General features: G+C 34.1%; 6 protein-coding genes across 10 annotated transcripts; 2 read left to right on the plus strand and 4 right to left on the minus strand.

Annotated features, from left to right (window-relative positions):
• On the minus strand, positions 1–12413 carry LOC143152933 (serine/threonine-protein phosphatase 2A 56 kDa regulatory subunit gamma isoform). Of its 3 annotated transcripts, none has more exons than XM_076323576.1 (9): positions 12257–12413; positions 11698–11760; positions 8068–8242; positions 4610–4812; positions 4149–4543; positions 3730–4063; positions 3428–3646; positions 3134–3364; positions 1–2901 (listed from the first exon to the last, which is right to left on the minus strand). In XM_076323576.1, exons 1-9 carry the CDS (start codon positions 12284–12286, stop codon positions 2752–2754), a joined length of 1800 nt encoding a protein of 599 aa, XP_076179691.1. In that variant the 5' UTR covers positions 12287–12413; the 3' UTR covers positions 1–2751. The 3 variants fall into 3 exon arrangements, with proteins under 3 accessions (XP_076179691.1, XP_076179700.1, XP_076179709.1); XM_076323585.1 differs by lacking the exon at positions 12257–12413 and adding an exon at positions 11914–12143 and having other exon boundaries at positions 2–2901; XM_076323594.1 differs by lacking the exons at positions 8068–8242; positions 11698–11760; positions 12257–12413 and adding an exon at positions 5635–6523 and having other exon boundaries at positions 2–2901.
• Positions 12414–12994: 581 nt separating this feature from the next.
• Positions 12995–15042, plus strand: Zpr1 (zinc finger protein Zpr1). Its single transcript, XM_076323607.1, has 4 exons — positions 12995–13241; positions 13321–13484; positions 13555–14230; positions 14370–15042. The coding sequence occupies exons 2-4, from the start codon at positions 13359–13361 to the stop codon at positions 14903–14905; spliced, it is 1338 nt and encodes a 445-aa protein (XP_076179722.1). The 5' UTR covers positions 12995–13241; positions 13321–13358; the 3' UTR covers positions 14906–15042.
• LOC143152973 (dynein axonemal light chain 1) lies at positions 14466–15615 on the minus strand. Its single transcript, XM_076323664.1, has one exon. The coding sequence runs from the start codon at positions 15500–15502 to the stop codon at positions 15131–15133; it is 372 nt and encodes a 123-aa protein (XP_076179779.1). The 5' UTR covers positions 15503–15615; the 3' UTR covers positions 14466–15130.
• Positions 15616–16681: 1066 nt separating this feature from the next.
• On the minus strand, positions 16682–18667 carry Tfb4 (transcription factor B4). 3 transcript variants are annotated; one of them, XM_076323644.1, is made up of 7 exons: positions 18337–18534; positions 17704–18200; positions 17506–17628; positions 17291–17426; positions 17174–17210; positions 17024–17081; positions 16682–16821 (listed from the first exon to the last, which is right to left on the minus strand). In XM_076323644.1, the coding sequence occupies exons 1-7, from the start codon at positions 18344–18346 to the stop codon at positions 16813–16815; spliced, it is 870 nt and encodes a 289-aa protein (XP_076179759.1). In that variant the 5' UTR covers positions 18347–18534; the 3' UTR covers positions 16682–16812. The 3 variants fall into 3 exon arrangements, with proteins under 3 accessions (XP_076179759.1, XP_076179768.1, XP_076179748.1); XM_076323653.1 differs by lacking the exons at positions 16682–16821; positions 18337–18534 and adding an exon at positions 18554–18667 and having other exon boundaries at positions 16894–17081; XM_076323633.1 differs by lacking the exon at positions 16682–16821 and having other exon boundaries at positions 16894–17081.
• A 314-nt stretch (positions 18668–18981) lies between these two features.
• Mdh2 (malate dehydrogenase 2) lies at positions 18982–21136 on the plus strand. The gene is made up of 5 exons (XM_076323619.1): positions 18982–19163; positions 19585–19800; positions 19888–20160; positions 20234–20563; positions 20631–21136. The coding sequence occupies exons 1-5, from the start codon at positions 19089–19091 to the stop codon at positions 20760–20762; spliced, it is 1026 nt and encodes a 341-aa protein (XP_076179734.1). The 5' UTR covers positions 18982–19088; the 3' UTR covers positions 20763–21136.
• Positions 21137–22476: 1340 nt separating this feature from the next.
• Positions 22477–23190, minus strand: LOC143147014 (uncharacterized). Its single transcript, XM_076311829.1, has 2 exons — positions 22881–23190; positions 22477–22806 (listed from the first exon to the last, which is right to left on the minus strand). Exons 1-2 carry the CDS (start codon positions 23188–23190, stop codon positions 22766–22768), a joined length of 351 nt encoding a protein of 116 aa, XP_076167944.1. The 3' UTR covers positions 22477–22765.
• Between the last annotated feature and the right edge of the window lie 11 nt (positions 23191–23201).

The following is a 23201-nucleotide window of genomic DNA, read 5'->3' on the forward strand; positions in this document are numbered from 1 at the left end:
TATCAACCAAGACGAGGATTAAAACTTTCTCAGTTCGTTATAATTATTTATTTATTATAAAATTATGCTTCCAACAAATTGTAATGGAATATATGCATGCATGGAATCGAATCGATCGGACAGACGATCATTAAAAAAATTTCTGTAATCGAACAGTGATACACAGGTCTGTATGTGTTCCTTCGTAATTGGTATTTCTAGATTTGAAACGAGTCATTGTATGTACACACGAACAACATCTCTTATTAACATTTTCCTCCTTTGAACGAACTCGGATCTTGAATAATTCGTGAATTTTACGTAAGGAAGAACAGAGAGACATTTCTACGAAATTCAAGCTGCCTAGTGATTTTTCTCTATTAAAGTCCTTGCTCCCCCTTACATAAAATATGTTTAATTGTTTCTGATTTAAATTTCACCTAAGAAGTACTCGATTGTTTCTTGATTTTCTTCTGTCGTCATAAAAAACGTACAAAACATCGATTAAAACGAATGATCAAACTCATTCGAGGTAACCTATACACATACAAGAAAATGACATACATCGAACGAAAGTAAATTTCCATTTTCTTTCTTTACAATTTAAGCCTGGCGTGGTGCAAAAACGAAAATCTGAAGATAATACTTGTCTAACGGTAAACCAGTAACTGTCTTCAGAAGTTTCAAGCGCAAGAAGTTTAATGTAATGTCCCTCCAACTACTGTGTAATTTACGAACTCCAAAAATATATCTTACATGATACGTGTGAAAGAATAGACGTAGTAAGAGACGATACCTCGAAACATGCATTATTGGAGAGACGCTTCTCTCGAATATTATTATCTACATATGTATTTTTTTTTCGATTGACTTCAACGATCGGAGGATGCAATGTAATCCCGATGATCCACATGAATATTAATAAAATTACAGCAATAGAAACAACATTTTTAAATAATGGTAACTTACTCAAATGAAAAATGTTACTAAAAATACTTTTATTATTGAATGCTTCTTACTTAATATACAGTAATACTTTTCGTCCAAAACTTTACTAAATACAGTTATCCCGATTAATGAGCGTCATCGAGATTACACTACGCTTGATAATAAAAATTATTATTGACAAGAATGTTCATATCATTAATGGTTTTTCGTAACAAAAACAGCCATTCTCCTTCTGAAGGGACGATTAAATAGTAAATAATTGTTTTTATATTTATCTCATTTGGTTTTAATTTCCGTTATTTAATAATAAGTGCTAATCGTTTATCTATTCTCAACAAGTTCATCCCTTACACAATGTTTAACATAACAGTCTGCCAGCAGCGCAAAAGACTAAAGATAGTTTTTACTTAGATTCGCGTTTTTTAAACTTCATTTGTATAGTATTCTTCGTTTTTTTTTTTTCATTTTTACTCTTTGTTTTTGTCAGCGACAAAACAGTATTATAACTTTTTTTTCTTCGATTAACCGCAAAACTGACGAGGCAACGACGCAACGTTCATGCAAGCGTTCCCAGAAAAATTCGTGATGTCGATTATACCGTTCGGTAACGCCACGTTTATAACTCGTTGCTTTCTGTTTTTTTTTTTTTTTTTAACGATTCTTAATTATAGGCCTCTGGTAGAGGCGATTCTTGCGAATGCGTTCCACAGGCATCTAGGCACGACAGATATAAAAGTAGTACGTTCAGGAATATTCAGATTCATAACAATCGATATTCTAAAATAGTGCTATCACGTTCATCTAACTCTAAAAACGACGTTTCATTTCTGTCTTTTTTCCATTTTTCTGCATTTTTTTCTTGCCCTTTTTGCCGCTAAATTATGAGCTGGTAGCGTTGAAGCAACTATATATCACTTGTTAATGTCTGTCGTTTTTTTTTTGTTGCGCATCAGTGGAAACTCGCTCAGAAGAGTAGCGCCTCAAACTTGCATACTAAAATTCTTTTGTTTTTTTATTAGTATTATTACAACATCAAGCAAGCGTCCATTCTTTTCTGACCTCTTTCGCATTCGTATAAAATTTGTTTATTTAGAGTATATATAGAGGGTGTTCGATAAAGCATAAATTTCTATAGTATAAAGACAATCCCCCGCTGAAAGCAAGACAATCTAAATCAATCATTTATAAATGAATTCATAGAGAATCATCTGAAGTTTTAACTGTATGCATTATGTACGAATTAACACGCTGAAGTGCTTCACGTCGAATTAAAAATCGAATTTAAAAAGGTGAAGGCGTGCTTATCTATGAAAACTGTCTTATCGTCAGCGAACAATCACCTTATATGCAAGAAATCTACAATTTATAAAATACTCTGTATATGCATACATACTTAGGACCCTTATTCGCTAGGTTTGTTCACGTTTCATGATTTTTAACAGCGAGTATGTAATATTTGCATAATTCTCGCGATACCTTATGTAAATCAACTCGAAGAGTATATAGGGAGTTATCAGTATTTTCCTTTCTTGTTTGTCGTAGATTACTACGAACACGTCTTCCGAAAATGCTAGGTGCGATGAGAGAAAGCTTTTTTTTTTAATTTTTTTTTGTTACCGTAAAGAAAAGAGAAAATTACATACATCTCGACAGTTTTGATATAAGGGGGATTACGACATTGTGGCCTCTATACGATAAAACTCTGTTAAACGCTCGATCGGGTCCGATCAGATCGTCGCTGTGTTTATTTTCCCTCCAAAAAAGCTAACTCCCAATATCACTGCAGCAGAAGAGTGGATACATGGGAAGAGATTGCGGTAGAGACTAGCAATTATTGGGATCCGGTGGCGTGACGAGGTACTCGTCGGCGCGTTTGTGATCGGACAATGCCCGCATTGTGTGCGTATCTTGGGGTAAGTCGCTTTTTCTTCGCAAAAGTGGCTTGGTTTTATTGATGATCGTCATCTTCTTTGCCTATAGCGAAGAAGATCCGCTTTATAAATAATAATAATAATTATTAGCATAAACAAAATTATGTGGTCACTCGAGGCTTCTCCAGAGCCTATCCTCACAATAACGTTCCCAGCATGGCGCAAAAATAAATGTCATGCCTGACGTGATTCAGAGTGGGGGAACAAGCCTTGAGCGGTCACCTGATTTTGTTCCTACTATGATAGAACTTGGATGGAATCGATATCGTACGTACCTCGTTTGCCTTTGCCTCTATCTTTTCCAAAGTAAGCGGCGTTTGATCCGTATCACCATCTTCGTCAGGTGGAGGGCTGTCTAATTGTTGCTGCGATATCGTGGTACTTGCAACAGTATTCGTTAAACCCTGAACAGTCATGGCATAACACGGATGTTTCATCGCTAAAGCTTCCACGCGCATCCACGCTTCATCCCTGTCTTTCAGAAACTTCTTCTCTCTTTGACGATCCTGAAAATATCGCAATAAATATTGTTCTTCCATTTTTCTTCCACACAACAGGGAATGACGTACTTGATAATACTGTTGAGTGTACTGATCGAATACTTTCTGATTCATTTCCATGAAAAGCTTCAACGCATTGTAAATCAAGCCGTGAATACTCTTGTTCCAATGATTTCGTGAATTCTTATAGAATGCTGGATACACGATGGGTAAAATGACTAAAAAATTATCCGATACCAGGGACATTATGTATTCGTTGTTCCAATAATAAAGAGCTCGTTCAGCCACCTAAAACGTAACATGGTATAATGAAATCTCAAGTAATACTGTTAATAAAATTATGCTAACGCAACGAAACTAATTAAGGATACCTGAAAATGTGAAGACGAAACGCATTTCGCTAATTGTCTAAACAGTGGGTCCATAACTTTTTGAAATTCGGCAGGCTCGATGACGTCTAGAATTTCTTCGAGCTCGTTCAAGAACATCACTTCCTTCGGGGAATGTGTTTTTGGCCAAAATTTCAACAAGCTTCTAATAACAGGTTCAGTCAGCGAAGGATCTTTCTCTAAAAATTGCACGACACAGTACGCTAACTGCGGATGATAGACGGACAGCGATTTGGCTTTATGCAAAGGTGAAAGCACCTTTAATAGAAAAACTTTGTGTTCCTCCTTCAGTGGTAAAGCGAATCCGTTAATTATACTGAAAGGAACGGTGAAATCAATGAATGTATAATAGAAGAATGGTATTTTTCTGTTTCATTTATGTATAAATGAACAAAAGTTACCTTCCCAAAATCTCTAGGAGTTCAGCAATACCATTATGATGCTCGGTCTCGTATATAAATCGATAAAAAACATTGTTTATTTGTTTCCTGATGTACGCTCTAAGTCCTAAGAACTTTCCGTAAATCCTATGAAGCGTTGTCTTAAGAAAATCCCTCTCTCGCGGATCCTCCGAGTCGAACAGTTCCAAAAGCTGCAACACGAACTTCTGGTCTATGTAACGTCTTGCGACGGTCGGCTGGAAATCTGGAGACTCCAACAGTCGAAGAAAGAATTCGTAAACCAATTGCAAGTGAGGCCAAGCGGCTTCTAAGGTTGGTTCATCCTCTTCCGGGTCGAACTCGGCACCGTTTGGATTCGATGAGGGTGGAAGTGTACGAAACAGGTTCACTGCAAACTGTAAAAATTCAATATTGTTAAAAATCATTACCACTTGTTTTTGTTAAAAAAATAATGAAATTACCATGTTCACAGCTTCAGGATATATAGCTTCTGTGACAACATTTTTGTTCTTGGAAACGTACTCGACCATCTCGTGCAGAGCGGTACGCTTCACTTCTTTCCATTTTAAGTCCGATAATGGATCAGACTCAAAATCAAAAAGTACACAGCATTGCCGCAGCTTCTGTATAAAAAGTTCCTCCCTCTCGTTCCCCTGTTGCGTTTCTGAAATAAGAAAGGAGAAAAAAAAACGAGATACTTGTATGAACGGGGCGCATGTTACAGTTAGCAGATGTCAAATACCCAAAAACACACGCACATTTCACTTTGCTAATACACGCATACACTGCACTCAACACAAATACACAAACCATTTTTAACAACGCACACAAACGCATACATGGACCACACTTAAATGCTTGCACATAGATCGTATATATCATTCATAGATGCGCGCGCGCGGGCGCGCGCCTCTCACTCTTTCATGGACTCTCCACATGGACATACACAGCTTCGGGCAGACCCCCCCTCTCCCATCTTGTATCTTTCTTCCACTAACGTATTCATATTCCCTTAAACTTTTTCTCATAGGCACTTCTTCTCTCCCCCCTCTTTGCACCCCTTATACTCTACGACGTACTGTTGTTTTTTGTCTTTTGAACTCCCACCTTCTCTCACACTTTTGTTTCCCTCATGGACTCTTTCCCTTATTCTTTTAAACACTTTCATGAACTCTTCCTCTCCTTCGTATTTTCCTCGAACTTTCTTCTTATTCTATATTTCGTACAGATAATAGTATCTCTTTTCGATTCTCCCGTGAATTCTTTATTGCTTTATGCCCCTCTTGGACTCTTCCATGAACTCTTTCGGGTATTGAACACTTGCATGGATTTTTCATCTCTCTCACACCTCACCTCATTTTTGTCAGATCTCACTCACACATTTTCCATCAACATTCTCCCTCCTTTATCTTCGATATTCATTCATATTTAAGAACTAATTCTAATACGGTTCAAGACCAAAGACGAACTTCTGAAGTTTCTTTACCGTTTAATAGGGGTCGTAACGGTTGATAATGCGAAGTGAAGTTGGTCAAGTAGGATTTATTCGATTCTCGTGAAAGTACGGTGGCCAAGGCGAGCCCTTGATGGAAGCTCGGGCTTTTTGGCAGGCAACCGGACACAAAAGGATATCCATCCACGTGAACCATCGTGCTTTTTCAACAATTTACTGCGATTGCGTTTGCGATATTATCACCAGAACTATCCACCTTTTTTCGAACCGCATACGGCAAATTATAACGCGTGCGACAACCCCTGTACGCACCGGCTTCTTTCTTCACATAACAATCTGTTGCTTCGACGTAACTGACCGTTCTTTCGAGCAAAAACTACGCATATCTTAATTCCTATGTTAATAGGAGTCGCGTGGCAATTTATTCGCGTATTCGTCGTCGACGCGTTAAGCTGAACTATGTCGAGAAACAAGTGAGGTGCCTACAGTTCAAATTAGGAAAATACCGCCGATATCAAAGGCCGTTTGAACGAGGAAGAACTGTTTACGTTAGAAAACTAGGAATCGCGACCGACACGTGCGCGCATGCGTGAATCACCGCGCCTTACAATCGATACGCTCTGACGTAGCTACTTTCGTAATCCTGAGTGACCGGAATTGAAAAGGCAAAAGTAACTAATTATTTCGCTCTTTTAAAATAATAATAGTTTAAGTTAAAACTGCAAAGACATCTCAGTATAGTAGTTTGATTTTTTTTAACATCTCAATTTCATAGTACCTAATAACATTTAATGTGCTGCCATACAAATAGATATAGTAGAAAAGGTGCCAAAGTACCAATATCATAATTTAAGTTCATGAAACATTTACAGGTAGATCGAGTTTATTAAGAATCAGTGTTATCGACAAACTGTCGTGACATTATTTAAAAAATGTTTAATATGTATTAATCAGGGAATATCAATGTTCAAAGATTTCTAATCGATATGTATATCGTTTAGGTGCTGCCCTCCATCGATATCCGCAAACGTGTATTTCTATGACAAAAAAAGTTCCTAATTCGATCGATAATGATCAAAATGCATTCAATACCATTCACTTTTTAACTTTCACTCGTTTCATTTTTCCCCGTGATATTTTCTCATCAAAAGCCACAATTCTATTCTTATGTTTTATTCGAATTATTTAGTCGAACAATGTTATTCAATTCACACATAAACGGTAACATTTCAATGAATAATATAAAATGTATTGCATTACTAGTCGAAACAGATATTGTAGGTAATCAGTCAAAATATAGGTCAGGTCCATACATCACTTGAAATATACTCATAAATCAAAAGCATTATGCAAAAAGTTTATTAAATTCTCTTAATTTCAATTCCTTAGAGAGCATACGATATAGTTTAAAGAAATTTTAAATCGAAATGTTGAGATGAAAATGAAATTTGCATCTGCTTTTGCTTGATAACTCTCATCAAAATAAAAAAATCGCTCAAATCGAGAAAATAATAACATTTTAACGAATTTAATGTAAGAGAAATAAAAATTGAAAATACTTTACACGACAACTTTGACTTGAAATTAATATTCTAAGCTTCATTGTTTAAGAATTCACAATTTAATTGAAAAAATTACATTGATGAAGAAAATCATTTTTTTCTAATCAATATATTTCTTTTTTAATTCATATGAAAGTAGAAATACCATGTCAAGGTTTTCTTCGATAAGCTTGTAGAAAAACCAAACAGTTTACCGAATGAATAATTATCGAAACAACAGAGTGCGCTACACTCTCGCTTACATAAAGCAGCAGCAGTAGGTAACTATTCGGATCTACCCTCGCTGCACTCATTAAGTATATTGCGGTTTATTCTTGGCGAGGATAATGACAAGGTTTATTGCTCCTACTTTCGTAAATTATTATACTAATTAATCATTATATGGCAATCATTGCAGAAGAAAACAAAGTTTGTACTGAGTACATTAAAATTATTATAAATCTTAATGAATTTATTATATGGAGAGATACTTTGAATGAAATTGTACAGTTAGCAATTATAATAGAAATTAACTTTGATAACCGATTAAAATCACTGTCGTGGCTTAATTAAATTGTGAACATTACTAATAAATTCTTTGTCGTTAATTTATTGGAAAAACTTTTTCCCTTAATTAATTAAATATTTTTAATTATGGACGGTATGTACACTGTATTTTTAGGTGTAGCTATATAGGTGTAGCTTAACAGGTTATATCACACATTGTTGTCAACTTGCAAATTCTACAATTGTTAATAATTAATAAATGATTAATAAAAAAAATATATTAAAGAATTACTTCATAAGATAGACTTCTTTTTATATTTTATTTAATTCATCGATGTAAAATAAATATTTAATCGGTTTAATAATAAAATAAAATATCGATCATTTTTATACATAAGAATTTATTTCGGTAACTTACCAGACAAAAGCGGCAACTTCTGAAGCTCCCGATTTTTCGAAATATTAAATCTTGAGCTACTTTGCCGCTTGTCCTTCTTTATCACAGGACCGCCAGGTTGGTATTTGATCTTGTTGATCAACGTTGGCGGTGGCGGTGCATTGGTCGCAGGTGGTGCTCCTGCTACCTTGTTGGCCTATAAAATAGGAATAACAATTCTATACCATAGAGAACTTAAGACGTAAAACGTCTTATTGGAAACTTTTTAGAATCAAAGAGTTTCAACATCAATCAAACTTAACACGTCCAGTGAAATCCCTGATACAATACATGCATGAAAACAGCATACATACATGAAACAGTAGAGAAGAAAATCCTATTCGAATGACCTACATTATCAAACTCTGCCTTAACAATGAAATTATGTCATATGACTTTATGCAAACAACTATCAAAACACTCTGTTGAAATTTGCTTTGATAGTTCATATCCATTATGATCCTCGTACAAAAATGAACATCATCTGTTTTCCATAGAATACAGCAAAGTTTTTGCATCAATATTATATTCACACCACACAGAAAGATTACTAATCGAAAAGATCTTGCTTGAAACACATTTCCACTAAATCCACACAGAATTAAAAAATGTTTTAAAAAAAATTATGTTTTAAAAGCAAATTTGTATGCCAATCTATTTGTAATCTTTATTACATTCGACACAATTCTTCCAACGATGCACTAATGCCTGGTTTCCTCGAGAGAAGTTTTGTAGCTGATCTTGAAGCCATTTATGCACTGTTGATCTTGACCCTTCATCTGAGGTGATGTCCTTTTAGAGCATCTTCTAGTGGCCAAAAAAGATGATAGTTACTTGAAGATATGCTTTGCAATGTATAGGAGAAAGTAACACTTTTACATCAGTCTTTTGGGTCTACTTCATTCTGGCACACTAAAAAATACCCACATTTTTGTCAAATGAAAACAGTGATACAGATGCGCAAGAATGACTTCAACACCAATCACAAAACTTCTTCTCGAGGAACCTAGCTGACAGTGTAGCCCTTGAGGTAGCGTGTACACAACAGTAAGTTGTACATATTCTTTGTTGTTTGTAAAAGATGAATTTTGTTGAACGATTTTTATTTTAATCTTTTCTTGAACTATATTATCGCTCAGCACATATTTCTATAAGATATTTTTGTGATTGCTTGAATATTCTTGTAAATACATGCATATATACATTTTGTACTCACTACTTCATTATTTTATTATAAATTTCTACTTTTTCTGCATTATTATTACCAAAGATAAAAGACTGAACTGAATTCAATAAAATTTACGAAAATACAAAAATTCGATAAAAATTCAATAACATTCAGTGGTGCTACAGATGTACATATATGTATACTTTGCGTGCCTCGGATAGTAAGCAGTTATGCAATTTTGAGTGCTGAAAGTAATATTTACCGATTTCTACATCGTCTTTAAATAACTAATTACAACGTAAATACGTGGCTATCTATAACGATATATTTGATAAATTTTAATTATTGGAACACGATTTTTTCACTGAACAGTAGTAGTTTAAAAAATCGAAGATACGCAATAATGATTTGAGAAAATGAAAAATTTATTTTAATATGTACAGAATACTTGTAAAAAAAAAAGGTATAAATTTATCCACTGAATACTTGGATCAAATTCATGAACTAAACATAAAATTATTATTTGTATTTCCATATAATCAATCGTAAATTCTTCATTAACTTTTGTCCTTATCAGCGATCGATAACTAAATGCAACATACTACATTCTTCTTATGTAGCGCGCTATATGGTGATCTTATACGTACACGTTATATTTCGAGTCAAATTGAATTCTTACGTAAAATAATTTTGTCAGTGACTAATTGTTGCTTCTTATTTTATACTATTAACTATCAACACTATAAAATGTTCGATTCCTTTAAGCCGTTATAATTATAGGTCCATATCGCACGTGCACGCGTGCGAGCACGCAAGCAAACACATACCACACAGTCGAAATACATTTTAGAATAAAAATAAAACGGGAGAAATAAATTCGAAATCTGGATCATACAGTACACACTGTATATTAATTTAAAAATGCGCTTTCTTTAATTAAGTTCCGAGACTATCAAGATACCATTTAATTTAAATAATTAAAATTTAAAAGAACTTTAATTGTTAATGTGGTACTAGCGTTTAAAGTATTTTACAATAAAAACATATATTCTTGTTAATAGAAAAATTTACGAAAATGTGATATACAAAAATTATAAAATCCTATAAAAAGTTACTGAAAGAATTTATTGAATATATAAAATGAAAAAAATCATACGAATTGAGATTAATTCGTTATACAACGGCTAGCACATTAATTTTAACGATCTATTAATATCGTTAGCACATATACAGGATGTCTCTAAATAAGTGTCACATGAAATAGTTTTTAAATGGTAGGAGATCTCAAGGTCACTTTATGATTAAATTCAACGCACTCTTAACAACAAAACATCTTGATTGTAAATGCTACAATCGTCTGTCTTTTACCATTATAGTATCAATATAAACGTATCAAAACAAATGATTATTCATGTCACTAGTCATTCAATTTAAGTCAGATTACAAGTATACAAATTTTAAAGTAATTTTAAACGAGTCCATTACATTCATTATCTTTTATACTTTTATGTTAAAGAAAAAAAATACATATAGTATTTTATAAAAAAAAATCATAGATAACGGCCATTTTCAAATGGCCTTGGAAAAGAAAGATAAATATTTCTTTTAAGTATTATCAGATTCTACATTTAAAAAATAGCAAGATATGCCTTCTCACATCCCCTCCCATTCAGTAATCATATCGCGTAGAATTTATCTAGAGACACCCTGTATAATTGCGCGGTGATTCCATACTTAGAATTCGTTCCATTCATATCGCGCACGGGACTCAATTCCGCATGGATTACGCATTAATTACAATCATGAAGCGTGTTATAGGAAACAGAAGATTCCTATTAACGTTAAAATTCGTTAATTACTTCAAACAAGAGTAACATAAAATGTCAGACACTCGTAAAAAAAGTAACGAGAAACAAAAGCCAAAAAATAATATCGGTTATACTTCGACTTCTCGTATCCTTTTGGTTTACATCGTTTTCTATTTATCAACTAAGTCCAACGCTCTAGCGCCACCTGTGTCGAGCAGCACTTTTTCAAAGAGAACTTTAAAATCGTTTCAAGGAAGTATATACCTTGAATGATCTTCGCCTAAAAAGCGCGCTGGAAAAATGCATTACGGAAAATACATATATATACACGTTCAAACTACACGCGTGTACATATGTACATGACTCCGCGAAGGAAAACATTTCAGGTGAGCACACGGTCGAAGATGGACACCGGATCGCCTCTCGAGAGTAAATCATGAACAAAGTCTCGACAGTATGTAACGATGGACGAAAATGTTCGATTGTCAAAGACGCGAAACATTACAACACGCTAAGATGAAAACAAAAAGACGAGGCTACGATAGAAAGAATCGACGATGACAGGAGTGTCGAAGATTCTAACCGAATCAAGTCACGTCGATCGAAAGGAACGTAAAACGGACGATATAACCTCACCTCGTCACCTGTCTCGCCATCCTTGCCGTTCTTTCCCTTGTCCTTGCCGATCTTCGTTGCATCCTGGAACAAAACGAGTAAATTGCACCGTTTGCACGAACGCACGATGCCACGACAGCACACGAGATTCACGTTCGAGACGCGGGGTCCGCTCGATGAAACTCGCCACTCGCACGATGTCACGAACGGAAACGAAAATCAGTGAATTGGATGTACCATGGTGTCAGGTCCTTCGAAACGTTCGGCCGTGAAAACGTGCTAGCGAAACGGATATCGAGAAATCGGAAATCACGCTACACCCTTCGGTGTCTCCGCTACCGGGGTTGTTTCCCCGAACTCTCTTTACTCTCCCTTCTTCCCTTTCTCTCCTACTATCCCTGTCATCGTCTCCCTCTTTATCCCTCCCTCTCTCTTTCCTTCTCTGAAGCGCGCGCGTGCCCGCGATCTCTCCTCGTCGCGAAGGCACACCGTTTCGCGTACGTGTGTACCGATCGCATAAGGAGAGACATACGATCAGACCAGACACGAGGTCGCGCGACATGCAACACGATGAACGCACCTTTTCTTTTTTCGATTGTCGGCTCGACATATTGTTCTGTCAGTCGCGAGTAATGACTACGCGTGATCGAGCTGAACGAGCGAATTAGCACACTTCGAAAATACGTAGTTACACATCGATCACAGCGGCCACCGAGAAGCCGACACGAGACACTCATTCGCGGCGGCCATTGGCTATGCTCGGCGATTGAACCTTTCAGCCGGCAATTCGCGCCACTCGCTGCGAATGTTTGAGTTTCCACTTTTTCCCTAGCCTTCAAACGTGTTAGGATGCTATTTTCGCGTGGTTAGATTCCCTTTCTGCGCAAAAATATTGTCCGTCGTTAAAATAATATCCACAATATTACGCACAAACAAAATATTGCAAACGTTAGTTATGAACATTTTGAAATAATACGATTCAAAATATTTTTTCGCTATGTTCTGCGATATACATGTGATAGCGTCAGTGACAGTTTCGCAATTGTCGCTTGAACGAGTCGTAGAAAAAATTATAGGTACGTCTTAATACTTTATATGTTACTAAACTGCAATTGAAGTACTATAAGCAGAAAGAATCGGTCAAAATGTCATACCTGATAAAATATATAATTGTTGCTCGATGTAACGAACACAATTTTAAATTGGATCGTTTTCAAACATTTAAAATGATGTGCGCGAAGTTGGCACTAATGTTTATAAATGTTATTAAAATGTGACAATGTTCTTTGATCTCACTACCAGAGGGCTACCCAAAGTAGCTGGTTAGTCGCAAGTTGTCCATCAGCATAGAGATTTCTACCATTCTAAAATAAACCTAGCAGTTTAATGGTGCAAGGTTTAAGGTCTCTACCTATGGGGATTCAATATTAAAGTAGACAGTGTTTTTCCTCATGTGAATATTTGAAGACACAAATTCATACCATTGGGTAAACACAATATTTTGGTTATGTTTTGTGAAAGAGTTAAGGGATGCTGGTTTTTGCTTACAAATTCATATTTAACAGGTACAAATTCATATAATACGAAAACAAGAAGTGTGAATAAAAACAAGTCAATAAGTAAATTTGATTTTATTAAAAATAGGTATCTAGCATTGGTCATAAAGTCTATTTAACCTAAAAATGGCAGAGAATCAAAAAGATGTACCGGAAGAAATAGCGAAACCAATATTTCGTAATCTGACGGCAGACGATCCAGAACCAGAAACAACTGAGATAGAGAGTCTTTGCGTGAATTGTGGAAAAAATGTAATGTATCATAAATTTAAAAAATTCTTTTTTGGTGTTTTATAACAGATATATTATTTTATATATATAGGGTATTACTAGATTACTCCTAACAAAGATTCCGTATTACAAAGATGTTGTGGTAATGTCCTTTGATTGTGAGCATTGTGGCTACCAGAATAATGAGATACAGAATAGTGGAAAAATTGCAGACAAAGGAATTAAAATGACCTTGGAAGTTACAACAGTCAAAGATTTGAATCGTCAAGTCATTAAATCTGATTACACAAGAGTTCAGATTCCATCTTTGGATTTTGAAATCCCTTCTAGATCACAAAAAGGAGAAATTACAACAATTGAAGGTATAATAGAAAGAACCATCAATGGTCTAGAACAAGATCAACCAGAACGAAGAGAAAAATATCCAGATTCTGCTGCTCAAATTGATCAGTTCCTTGAGAAATTGAGAAAACTTAAATCTTTGGATGAATCATTCACTATAATATTTGAGGACATATCAGGAGAATTACATATAGAAAACCCAAATGTACCATTAAAAGATGAAGGATGCACTGTAACAAGATTTAAGAGAACAACAGAGCAAGATCATATTTTAGGAATTTACACTGAAGAATCAGACGATGTTTTATTAAAACCTATACAAGAAGGAGAATATACATTGGAGCAAATTGAGGGCGAAGTTCTTTCTTTTCGTACAAATTGTCCACTGTGTAACTGTCCATGCGAAACTAACATGAAGATGACCAGTATCCTTTTTGTATAATAGTATAGCTTGCAATATTCTATTTAAAATATTTCTTAAGTGATAATTTTTCATTTACATTTTACCTTTAGTAATCGAATGCATTGCTAAAAAATATTCATTGTCCTTATTGTAATGCATAGATATTCCATACTTCAAGGAAGTTGTAATAATGGCAACAGTTTGTGAATCTTGTGGTCATAAAACAAATGAAGTTAAAAGTGGTGGAGGAATTGAACCTGAAGGAGTGAAAATAGAAGTAACCGTTGTAGGAAAAGAAGACTTCAGTCGTGATTTATTGAAATCAGAAACTTGTTATATGAAAGTACCCGAATTGGAACTAGAAATTGGTCCTGCTACTTTGGGTGGACGATTTACTACTATAGAAGGCATTTTAGTGGCAATTAAAGATCAATTGTCAACATCAATAGCCTTTACTGGCGATAGTGCCTCTCCGGAAACTGTTCAGAGAATGGACACTTTCATATCCGAGTTGACCGAAGTATTAGAAGGAAAACGAAAAGTAACGTTAATATTGGATGATCCGGCAGGTAACAGCTATATACAAAGTCTCTCAGACAATGGACTTGACAGTGGTTTAAAAATTACCAAATACGAAAGGTCTTTTGAACAGAATGAAGAACTTGGATTGAATGACATGAAAGTTGAAAACTATTAATCATTCATCCATAAATAAGTCTTTACACACAATGTCAATATAATGTATTATATTTGAACGCAGAAAATGTATTATAAATGTACACTGTGTTGTGTAAATACAAATTTTGCAATTTATTGCAAAATTTTTAATTCGAATTTGAGTTTTTATTATTTCTTACTTGTACCTAAAAGATGAACACATCAAATATTAGCATTATCGAGTAGTATTACTCAATGAAAGTATTCACACGATTGGTATAGCGTCGAGTTTTTTTAATTTAGGAAGTCTTCTGGTGACTTGAGTGCGCCAAGATTCTGTGTCCATATTTTCGCAAATAGGATTGTTGATAAACAATAACTCTTCAAGATTGGGTATTTCTTGCAAGCGATTAAACTCCGCCCAATCTTTCACCAAATTATTAGACATATAAAGCACTTTAAGTGCTTTCAAAGCATTGACGCCTTTAATCTTCTCAATTAGATTATAAGATATCCATAATTCTTCTAAATGCTCCCCAACTGCTTCTAATCCAGAAAATGTTTTAATGTTGTTACGTCCCAAAGAGAGAATTTTTAAGTTTTTCAAAGAATTAATACCACTGATTTTCTCTATCATGTTCGTCGAAAGCGATAGTTTTCTAAGAATTAAAGTTTTTATTTTCACGTAAAAACATGCAATAAATAGCAAATGACATTCAAAAATATAACTGACTCCACGGCGGCGAGTGCAGCCAAATTGTTATCCATTTTTTCAATAGGAGGCCATTGAAAGGACAAAATAATTTCTTTTTGTTCAATGGCAGGTAAACCAGTTTTCTCCTCCCATCGTTGAATAGCTTCTTTACAGGTTGTTGGTTTGGACTACACAACAACATTCATTATAAAATATTTAAGAAAATAAAGATTGTTATATATTTAAAACATAATGTATACCATGAGTAATAAAGCAATTCCAAGTGCTTGAAGTATTTGTTAAAATAGATCTTCAAACATTCTGCATAGCAGAAATATAAACAACATATAATCGCAATAGTTGACAGTCAGCTTTGTTGTTTGTATAAAAATGCAAATTGTATGAACTTTATGGTTACCTATTTTAAATAATGTATTTAGAACTAAAAGTTGTGCAAGTGATATTTTTCTGATATGAAGGAAATTAAAGTTTGAAATTTAAATGTGTTAAAAATATACCATATAAAGTTTATGAAAACTAAATTATATTTAATGCTTTCTAATAAATTTCTAATAAATTTTTAACAAAACTCAATAGAAGGAATTGATATAAATCAACCATTGTGAGATCAATCTACCTATGTTCATAGATGGAAACATTTTGCTTTCATTAATGATTGTTATATAGTAATTAAGTTCAAAAAAGAATTATGGAAGGCAAAACAATGCTGCAATGATTATTGGTATCTAAATTATATATTAAATATCGCAGGTAAAAAATACCATTATTTACCAAAGGCATAGAAAACCCTTTTACGCACCCTAGAGTAGCAATGGTGATGGTACTTCCGAATATATTGTCACGAGAGTGGACATGTCCCTACCATATCTGCTCCTTATTTCAGTAGTAAGCAAGCAATTAAGCTGTATTGTTTCTACCAACGTAGATAATAAATTTTACATACCATTGAGATTTTTTTGTGTACCATAGTATGGCACGCAAAACCACCTTCACAACTCACCTTCAATGATTTTCAGTGTAAATGATTCGTTGTTGACTAGTTTATTTCAATAGCTACTGATTGCGATTCCTTCGTTCCTTGCGTTGTTTCCTCGATATAAGTAAGGAACGCGATATTCATTTAATGTTCGCATAAAAAATATTTAAGAATAATAATGTTTGAATCAGTTAGCTCAATGAATCCATCATTACTGAAGTTGTGTCCATCTGACTACAAGAGTTTAGAAAAAATATCAAAGAACCTGTGAACAAAGTTTATTACTATAAAGGACTGTGACATAAAAGTCCAATCCAATGTTTTAGTAGAATCTTTCCGTTCGCATAGTTTGTTTAATTATTGTGACGAATGTCTGATGTTTATATTGAGAAAATAAATGTATTTAGGTAAAAAGTTCTTATTGCTAAAAGATGGCGTATTAATAACAATTAGTGAACAATATCTACATTCTTCTTCTTTTTCTTCATTTTTATAGGTATAGGTCCTGGCATTTTGAATACTGTACTGCAAGAAAATGACAAATGAAAAACATAAATTAGTTCTCATTAGTTTTACAATAAATAATTGTAATAAATTAATGCTATTAAATTACTTACTGACACGTAGTGCATATTGGACTAAATTTGCAAAATACTGTAGGACAAAAATAATCATTATTGTGTTATATGCATTTGTACAATAATATTAAGACAATTTTGTTTTTTTTTCCTTACTTGACAAACATATGGAGCATACATAGCCAATATCAATAAGTTCTTGATGGCAAAAACATGCTGCACGATAATCAACTTTCACTGGTGGCGGTAATACTAATTTTGACCTAATATTTGGATCTGGCAAGAATATCCACTAAACAAACAAATGTTTATGCATAAATAAAATAAATCATGCACATAAAAGATGTAACATTATATTATATTTTCCTTACTAATAAATATTGTAACAGTCCACTTAATTGTGGTACTTTCAAATAATTTCCACCAGTGATATCACAGCCTTGTTGAAGTAAGGTCAATTCTTGATCTAAACTGCATACATCTAATATTATTCCCTAGATATTACAAGGATGAACCATTAGTTTTACTTTCAAATCTAAAAAGTACAAATGAGCAAAATTACAACATACCATTTTTTGAGCAGTGAAGAAAATGTTCATATAATTCATGTATTGCATTGCAGAGTCATTACTTGCTGTGATTACAAGTATTCTTGAATATAATTTTTCAACAGCAACTTTTTCTCTCTCTAATCTTGCAACATAGCACAGTGCCATTGTCAATGCCCCAGATATCAGACTTTCACCATTTAATGGTTTATCCATAGAAATCTCATTAATAACCAATTGCAATTGATGCCTCACAGTACGTTCTACCATTGTAAATTTTTCATATTGTCCATCAATTTGCCGAATTTCAGATGGCTTTTCACAGGGATATAAAAATGTTGCTCTATGACTATGACATGCTATTACGGCCAATTGATTGTTAGATGATTGCATTAAATGGGCATTAGCAAATACAATAGTGGAATCTAAACATTGTGTTAATATCCTTGTTTCTTGCTTCACAATTCTTTGCATTGGGTTTACATCTAACACAATTACCAGTAAGCTTGTTTCTATTTCTGAAAGAAATAAAATAATCTTATAAATTTATATAAATTACAAACCTTCATAGATCATCCTATCATCTTAATGAAACTGTTTCGTTTAAAAAGATAAAACATTGACTTGGTTAGAGGTTAAATAACTTAAACTTACCACTTGTCATTGTGAATCAAGATGAATTCAATTATTGTATTTAACAATCACAAATGTAAACTTTTTTTAACATTTTTTAAGGATTCATCCCAGATCTCTAACTTTATTCACAAATTTTACTACTTAAGTATACAACTAAATCGTAAATAAACTGTGCCCTCAATGAGTTTCGATAAGTGTAACTATTAATGATCGAAGTGTAACTATTAACACTCACCGGGTTATAAAAGTTTGACATTTTGGATCTGTAAAAATATTTCAAATTCACGTGTAGAGTTGATAAAAAAGGAAATAAAAGAGTTATAGTCTCAATTTGTTTTGACTTCATGTCGTGTATAGTTTTGATCGAGTCAACAAAAAATCAATAAAAAAATACGAAATCTTATCTGTTCACGATTATTTCATATTTACCAAATGGAGCAAAATTATACAGCCAAAATCGTAACATGACTCATAATAAGAGACATAGTCTTTAAAAAAACGTAATAAGAAGTCAATGTCTAAATGATCAGTGATTTCTTTAAAAGTTCCCGCGTAAAATTTCGCACACAATTATAGCATGCGCAAATTATCCATGCGAAAATGCGCATGGTTGCATACGTAAGTATTTTCTGTACGTTACAGTTGATTGGGCGGAGAAAAACGGAATAGTGTGAAATATCATTGAGGTCACTGAGGTGTCTTTGAAAGGTTATTGAATGTCTTCTCGAATTTGAAATCAGTCACATTCACGTTTGAAGTACGTTGCGAATATGTTACCCCGATTTTTGAAACCCACGTTGACCGTCGCTCAACATGGAGCGAAGCAATTATCAACGAGTGCTAGAGTGAGTTTCTTTAAACTTATAATGTAGTTAAATAAATAAATTTTATTTTCTTCTATTCATACGTTACATGCCTCATCTTTAAAGAGGATCAAATTTTGTGCAAAATACAGGATCATTATGCGTTCAATCGATTACAGTGGAGTTAGCTTTCACCATACTTCGTGGTATAAAATCAAAATTCAGTTATGCAACTGTGAATTTCATTTGGCGTGAAACATGTTGCATTTAGAAGATAAATGTTACTCTTAATAAAATTGGATTGTTACTGTAGAACATTATCGATCGGAATGTGATCGATATTTGTTTAACGTGGCTGTGACGTGTGTGTTAATATTAGTGACATAGAAATGAAATTCTCGAAAGTCAACTATCAAAAGAAATGTGAGTGATAATTTCTATTAATTATCATGCTATTTTTCAGCGCGATATCAAGGTCGCCGTCATGGGTGCCAGCGGTGGAATCGGGCAACCATTATCACTGCTCTTAAAACAATCGCCCCTTGTGAGCGAATTATCATTGTACGATATTGTGAACACACCAGGTGTTGCTGCTGATCTTTCGCACATGAACACGCCAGCAAAAGTAAAAGCCTTTACAGGTCCTAATGAATTGAAAGATTCAGTCAAAGGAGTAGAGGTGTGTTTTTCAAATTGGTTAATAAATAAGTCAATTATGATTTTGCTTAAAAAAAAAAATCTCTTTTTATTTATTGTATTTTTCTAGGTGGTCATTATACCTGCTGGTGTACCTCGTAAACCAGGAATGACTAGGGATGACCTTTTCAATACAAATGCTTCTATAGTAAGAGATCTTGTCCAGGCTGTGGCAGAAATGTCTCCAAAGGCACTCATTGCTATTATTTCTAATCCAGTTAATAGCACTGTGCCCATTGCTTGCGAGGTATTGCAAAAAGCTGGTGTTTTTGATCCTAAGCGAGTATTTGGTGTAACCACACTGGATGTTGTCAGAGCTAATACATTCATCGCCGAAGCAAAAGTTAATATAAAATATAATTTATAGCATTTAAAAGTTGCTTAAGTCAAGTATCTAATTTAAATCTATTCCTTAGGGCCTTAGTCCACAAAGCACATCTGTGCCAGTCATTGGAGGTCACAGTGGTATCACTATTATTCCACTGATTTCACAGTGCATACCACCAGTTTCTATCCCACAAGACCAAGTGAAAGCTCTTACTGGACGAATCCAGGAAGCTGGTACAGAGGTTGTTAAGGCAAAAGCTGGTACTGGCTCTGCTACGCTTTCTATGGCGTACGCGGGTGCTCGATTCGGTGTGTCATTGATTAGGGCATTGAATGGAGAATCGGGTATTATAGAATGTGCCTATGTCAAATCCGATGTCACAGAGGCTAAATACTTTTCCACACCTATCTTGTTGGGTGTAAGTACATTTTAACGATGAAACATCCATTTGTATACAAAATATTATGTTTTCGTCACCGTTTCAGAAAGAAGGAGTCGCGAAGAACTTAGGTCTTGGGAAACTTAACGAGTATGAAAGGACTTTAGTGCAGAACGCGATTCCAGAACTCAAGAAGAACATTCAAAAGGGAGAAGATTTTGTGAACAAGAAGAAGTGAATACTGCAAATCTAGATATTAAAAAGAGGCACGATGAATCAAAATCGGATAGGAGTCGAAGATTTTAAGTATTTATTGTAAAAATACTTGTGTTGTACGTGAATCAAGCAATTATTGAAGAAATGTGAATCCTTTATACCTGTTAAACGATAGATGAACGTATATCGTGTACAGTATAGATCACAACAAAACCCGTTTTTATATAACAATAATTTGACAAACGTATAAAACCTGGAAGGTGAAAATAAAAGGTTTTATTATTTTCAAAGTAATACTCGTTCACAGGCCTCATTAAAAGAAAAAACAGATATCGAAACGTAAAATATGATGTAGTTAAGTTAAAAATAAATGTTCTTTAACTAGAAAACAAAGTTAAATTATTTTCATTATTATCTTTGTCATTTTTCCTACACAAAAAATCATTGTTTATTAATACAATTTAAAAGAATTTATAATTTATTTAATATAAATAAGTACCTATATTGAACAGTATCATATTCTAATCGTTGATTCTCTCAAAATATTCATACCTTTTTTTGTTCGTAATCGTCGAACTTGCTATATATAGATATTAATGTGAAAGATAAAGTATCTGCAGAAGAAATTGCTATGATAAGGGACAAAAATTACAAGAGACTTCAACAGAAACAAAATTTGTTTCAATTGCAAAAGATACTACTATAGAAAGTAGTCTCATTTAGTACGATTGATACCACAGAAAATATCATAGATACCAGAGTGTTCTCTTAAGAAAAACAAAAAGAGGGTTACTAATGTCATTGCCCTGAATGCTTTAATCGTAGAAATCGGTGATCTGGAGGAAGTCAGCAGGAAATTGACTGAAAACAATGAAACACTGATGCAGGAACCAAAGAAGTCGCACAAAGCGTTGGAGAACATGCGAACAAGGTCTCCCAAACTTCCACCTCCTCCTTCAATGTCCATTGATTTTTAGGTCATTCTCGCCGGTGTATGTTTCTCCTCCGCCTTCTCTTCCGTTGGTCCACTTCTGGATGCAGTCGATTACACCCACCACTTCGAAGAACGACAGAAGCGCTAGGACGCCCTCGAGAAAGTGCTCAACGATACTGTTTAATAGGCCAGCTATAACTGTTGAGGATTTACTGAAGATGACCTTAAGAAAGCACTAGAGTAGGTTAAGATAAATCACAAGGATTCTCGTTTCCGCTAATTGGAACATAAGAATATGGTTTGACGATTAGACAAAATTCAGGATTTGTATTGATCTCAATATAAGAAGCACTGCAAGCTTCTCGAGTTTAAATAATTTTAAAAAGAATGTTTTAAAATCTACACGCTTGTAGAGTAATACAATTTGATTGCGTTAATTGTTCCGCAATCTTCATACTCGAAGGGTTACTGAAAAATCACAAGATCATCTGTGTAGCTAGGAAACAACGCGCGATAAAATTTCTTGCATTTTTCTCGCAAATTCCGCAAAACCTACAATGATCGAATACGAGTCACACTCTTTATCTCGAGACAATATTAAGAAACATTAATAAATTCTTTACTTCCTTGATAGCAGATGTCCAGGATAATTTATTTAATTAATGTATCACGTTTTAAACACATAACACGCTTGAAACAAGAGGATGGAATTATTTAGACTTAGAATTTTCATTTTGGTCTCAAAAATTAATCTCATTATCGAACAACATACTGTGTCTTGACTCTTACTACAGCTTTAAATTTCAATTGCTGACTTTACAACAAAAATGAATAAAATATACTTCTCTTTGTATACAGTTCCACGATCACCACTGTTGAAAATGTCAAACTTATAATGAATTGAAGTCGACCAGAGACTTAAATTAGACATTTTACTTTAACTTTAAAAATAAATAAATCATTATAAAAAATATTTTATTCCACATTGATTCTTGGTCTGGCTTAAAATTTCCGTTTTTTCTTTTACAGGTATAAATAAAACATTCGCCCTCTATAAACATAGTGGTAATCGGAAAAAGGAATAAAACTCTTCAATCTTGTACCTTCTTTGGTCTTGCAAAATACGTTTCACCTGCGTATGGATAAAAAGAAGGTAATTGATGGAGAGAGATTTAAAAATTCAGGAGAAAAGAAGGAATATCATACCGGGACCAAGGAAACCAGTCGTATCCTTAAACATGCTGTCGTAGTGTGAAATTAAAGTTTGCCATACGTAGAATAACCAACTGAAATCTCCAATGAATGTTCGCACGATCAAAATGCGAATTGGGTCGAGTCTGTTTCCGATCTTGACGTTAAGTGACGACTCTTTGGAACGAATCCTGAAACAGGTGGACGTCAATAGGCGTAGACCAAAGCGTCTCTTATCGAGCGCGTCGAACTTTCGTGATGTCAGTATCACGAAAGATAAACACCCGCAGAGTACTGACACGAAAGATAGCAGTTCTCGATCCATGATTGCGTAAT

This window comes from Ptiloglossa arizonensis, chromosome 1 (assembly GCF_051014685.1).
Source record: "Ptiloglossa arizonensis isolate GNS036 chromosome 1, iyPtiAriz1_principal, whole genome shotgun sequence".
NCBI classification, from domain to species: Eukaryota; Metazoa; Arthropoda; class Insecta; order Hymenoptera; family Colletidae; genus Ptiloglossa; species Ptiloglossa arizonensis.

What these genes read in the sequence shown, in the direction of transcription:
- LOC143152933 (XM_076323576.1), bottom strand. Translation starts at nt 12,286, where the DNA reads ATGTCGAGCCGACAATCGAAAAAAGAAAAG. An exon ending in GACAATCGAAAAAAGAAAAG is followed by an intron (nt 11,761 to 12,256) that starts GTGCGTTCATCG and finishes GTTTTGTTCCAG; the next exon opens with GATGCAACGAAGATCGGCAA. An exon ending in ATCCTGAAGCTGTGAACATG is followed by an intron (nt 4,544 to 4,609) that starts GTAATTTCATTA and finishes GAATTTTTACAG; the next exon opens with TTTGCAGTGAACCTGTTTCG.
- Zpr1 (XM_076323607.1), top strand. Translation starts at nt 13,359, where the DNA reads ATGGCAGAGAATCAAAAAGATGTACCGGAAGAAATAGCGAAACCAATA. An exon ending in GCGTGAATTGTGGAAAAAAT is followed by an intron (nt 13,485 to 13,554) that starts GTAATGTATCAT and finishes TTATATATATAG; the next exon opens with GGTATTACTAGATTACTCCT. An exon ending in AACTAACATGAAGATGACCA is followed by an intron (nt 14,231 to 14,369) that starts GTATCCTTTTTG and finishes TGTAATGCATAG; the next exon opens with ATATTCCATACTTCAAGGAA.
- LOC143152973 (XM_076323664.1), bottom strand. Translation starts at nt 15,502, where the DNA reads ATGATAGAGAAAATCAGTGGTATTAATTCTTTGAAAAACTTAAAAATT.
- Tfb4 (XM_076323633.1), bottom strand. An exon ending in TCTTCACTGCTCAAAAAATG is followed by an intron (nt 17,629 to 17,703) that starts GTATGTTGTAAT and finishes TGTAATATCTAG; the next exon opens with GGAATAATATTAGATGTATG. An exon ending in GACTGTTACAATATTTATTA is followed by an intron (nt 17,427 to 17,505) that starts GTAAGGAAAATA and finishes TTGTTTGTTTAG; the next exon opens with TGGATATTCTTGCCAGATCC.
- Mdh2 (XM_076323619.1), top strand. Translation starts at nt 19,089, where the DNA reads ATGTTACCCCGATTTTTGAAACCCACGTTGACCGTCGCTCAACATGGA. An exon ending in AATTATCAACGAGTGCTAGA is followed by an intron (nt 19,164 to 19,584) that starts GTGAGTTTCTTT and finishes GCTATTTTTCAG; the next exon opens with CGCGATATCAAGGTCGCCGT. An exon ending in CCACACCTATCTTGTTGGGT is followed by an intron (nt 20,564 to 20,630) that starts GTAAGTACATTT and finishes TCACCGTTTCAG; the next exon opens with AAAGAAGGAGTCGCGAAGAA.
- LOC143147014 (XM_076311829.1), bottom strand. Translation starts at nt 23,190, where the DNA reads ATGGATCGAGAACTGCTATCTTTCGTGTCAGTACTCTGCGGGTGTTTA. An exon ending in GACTGGTTTCCTTGGTCCCG is followed by an intron (nt 22,807 to 22,880) that starts GTATGATATTCC and finishes ATCCATACGCAG; the next exon opens with GTGAAACGTATTTTGCAAGA.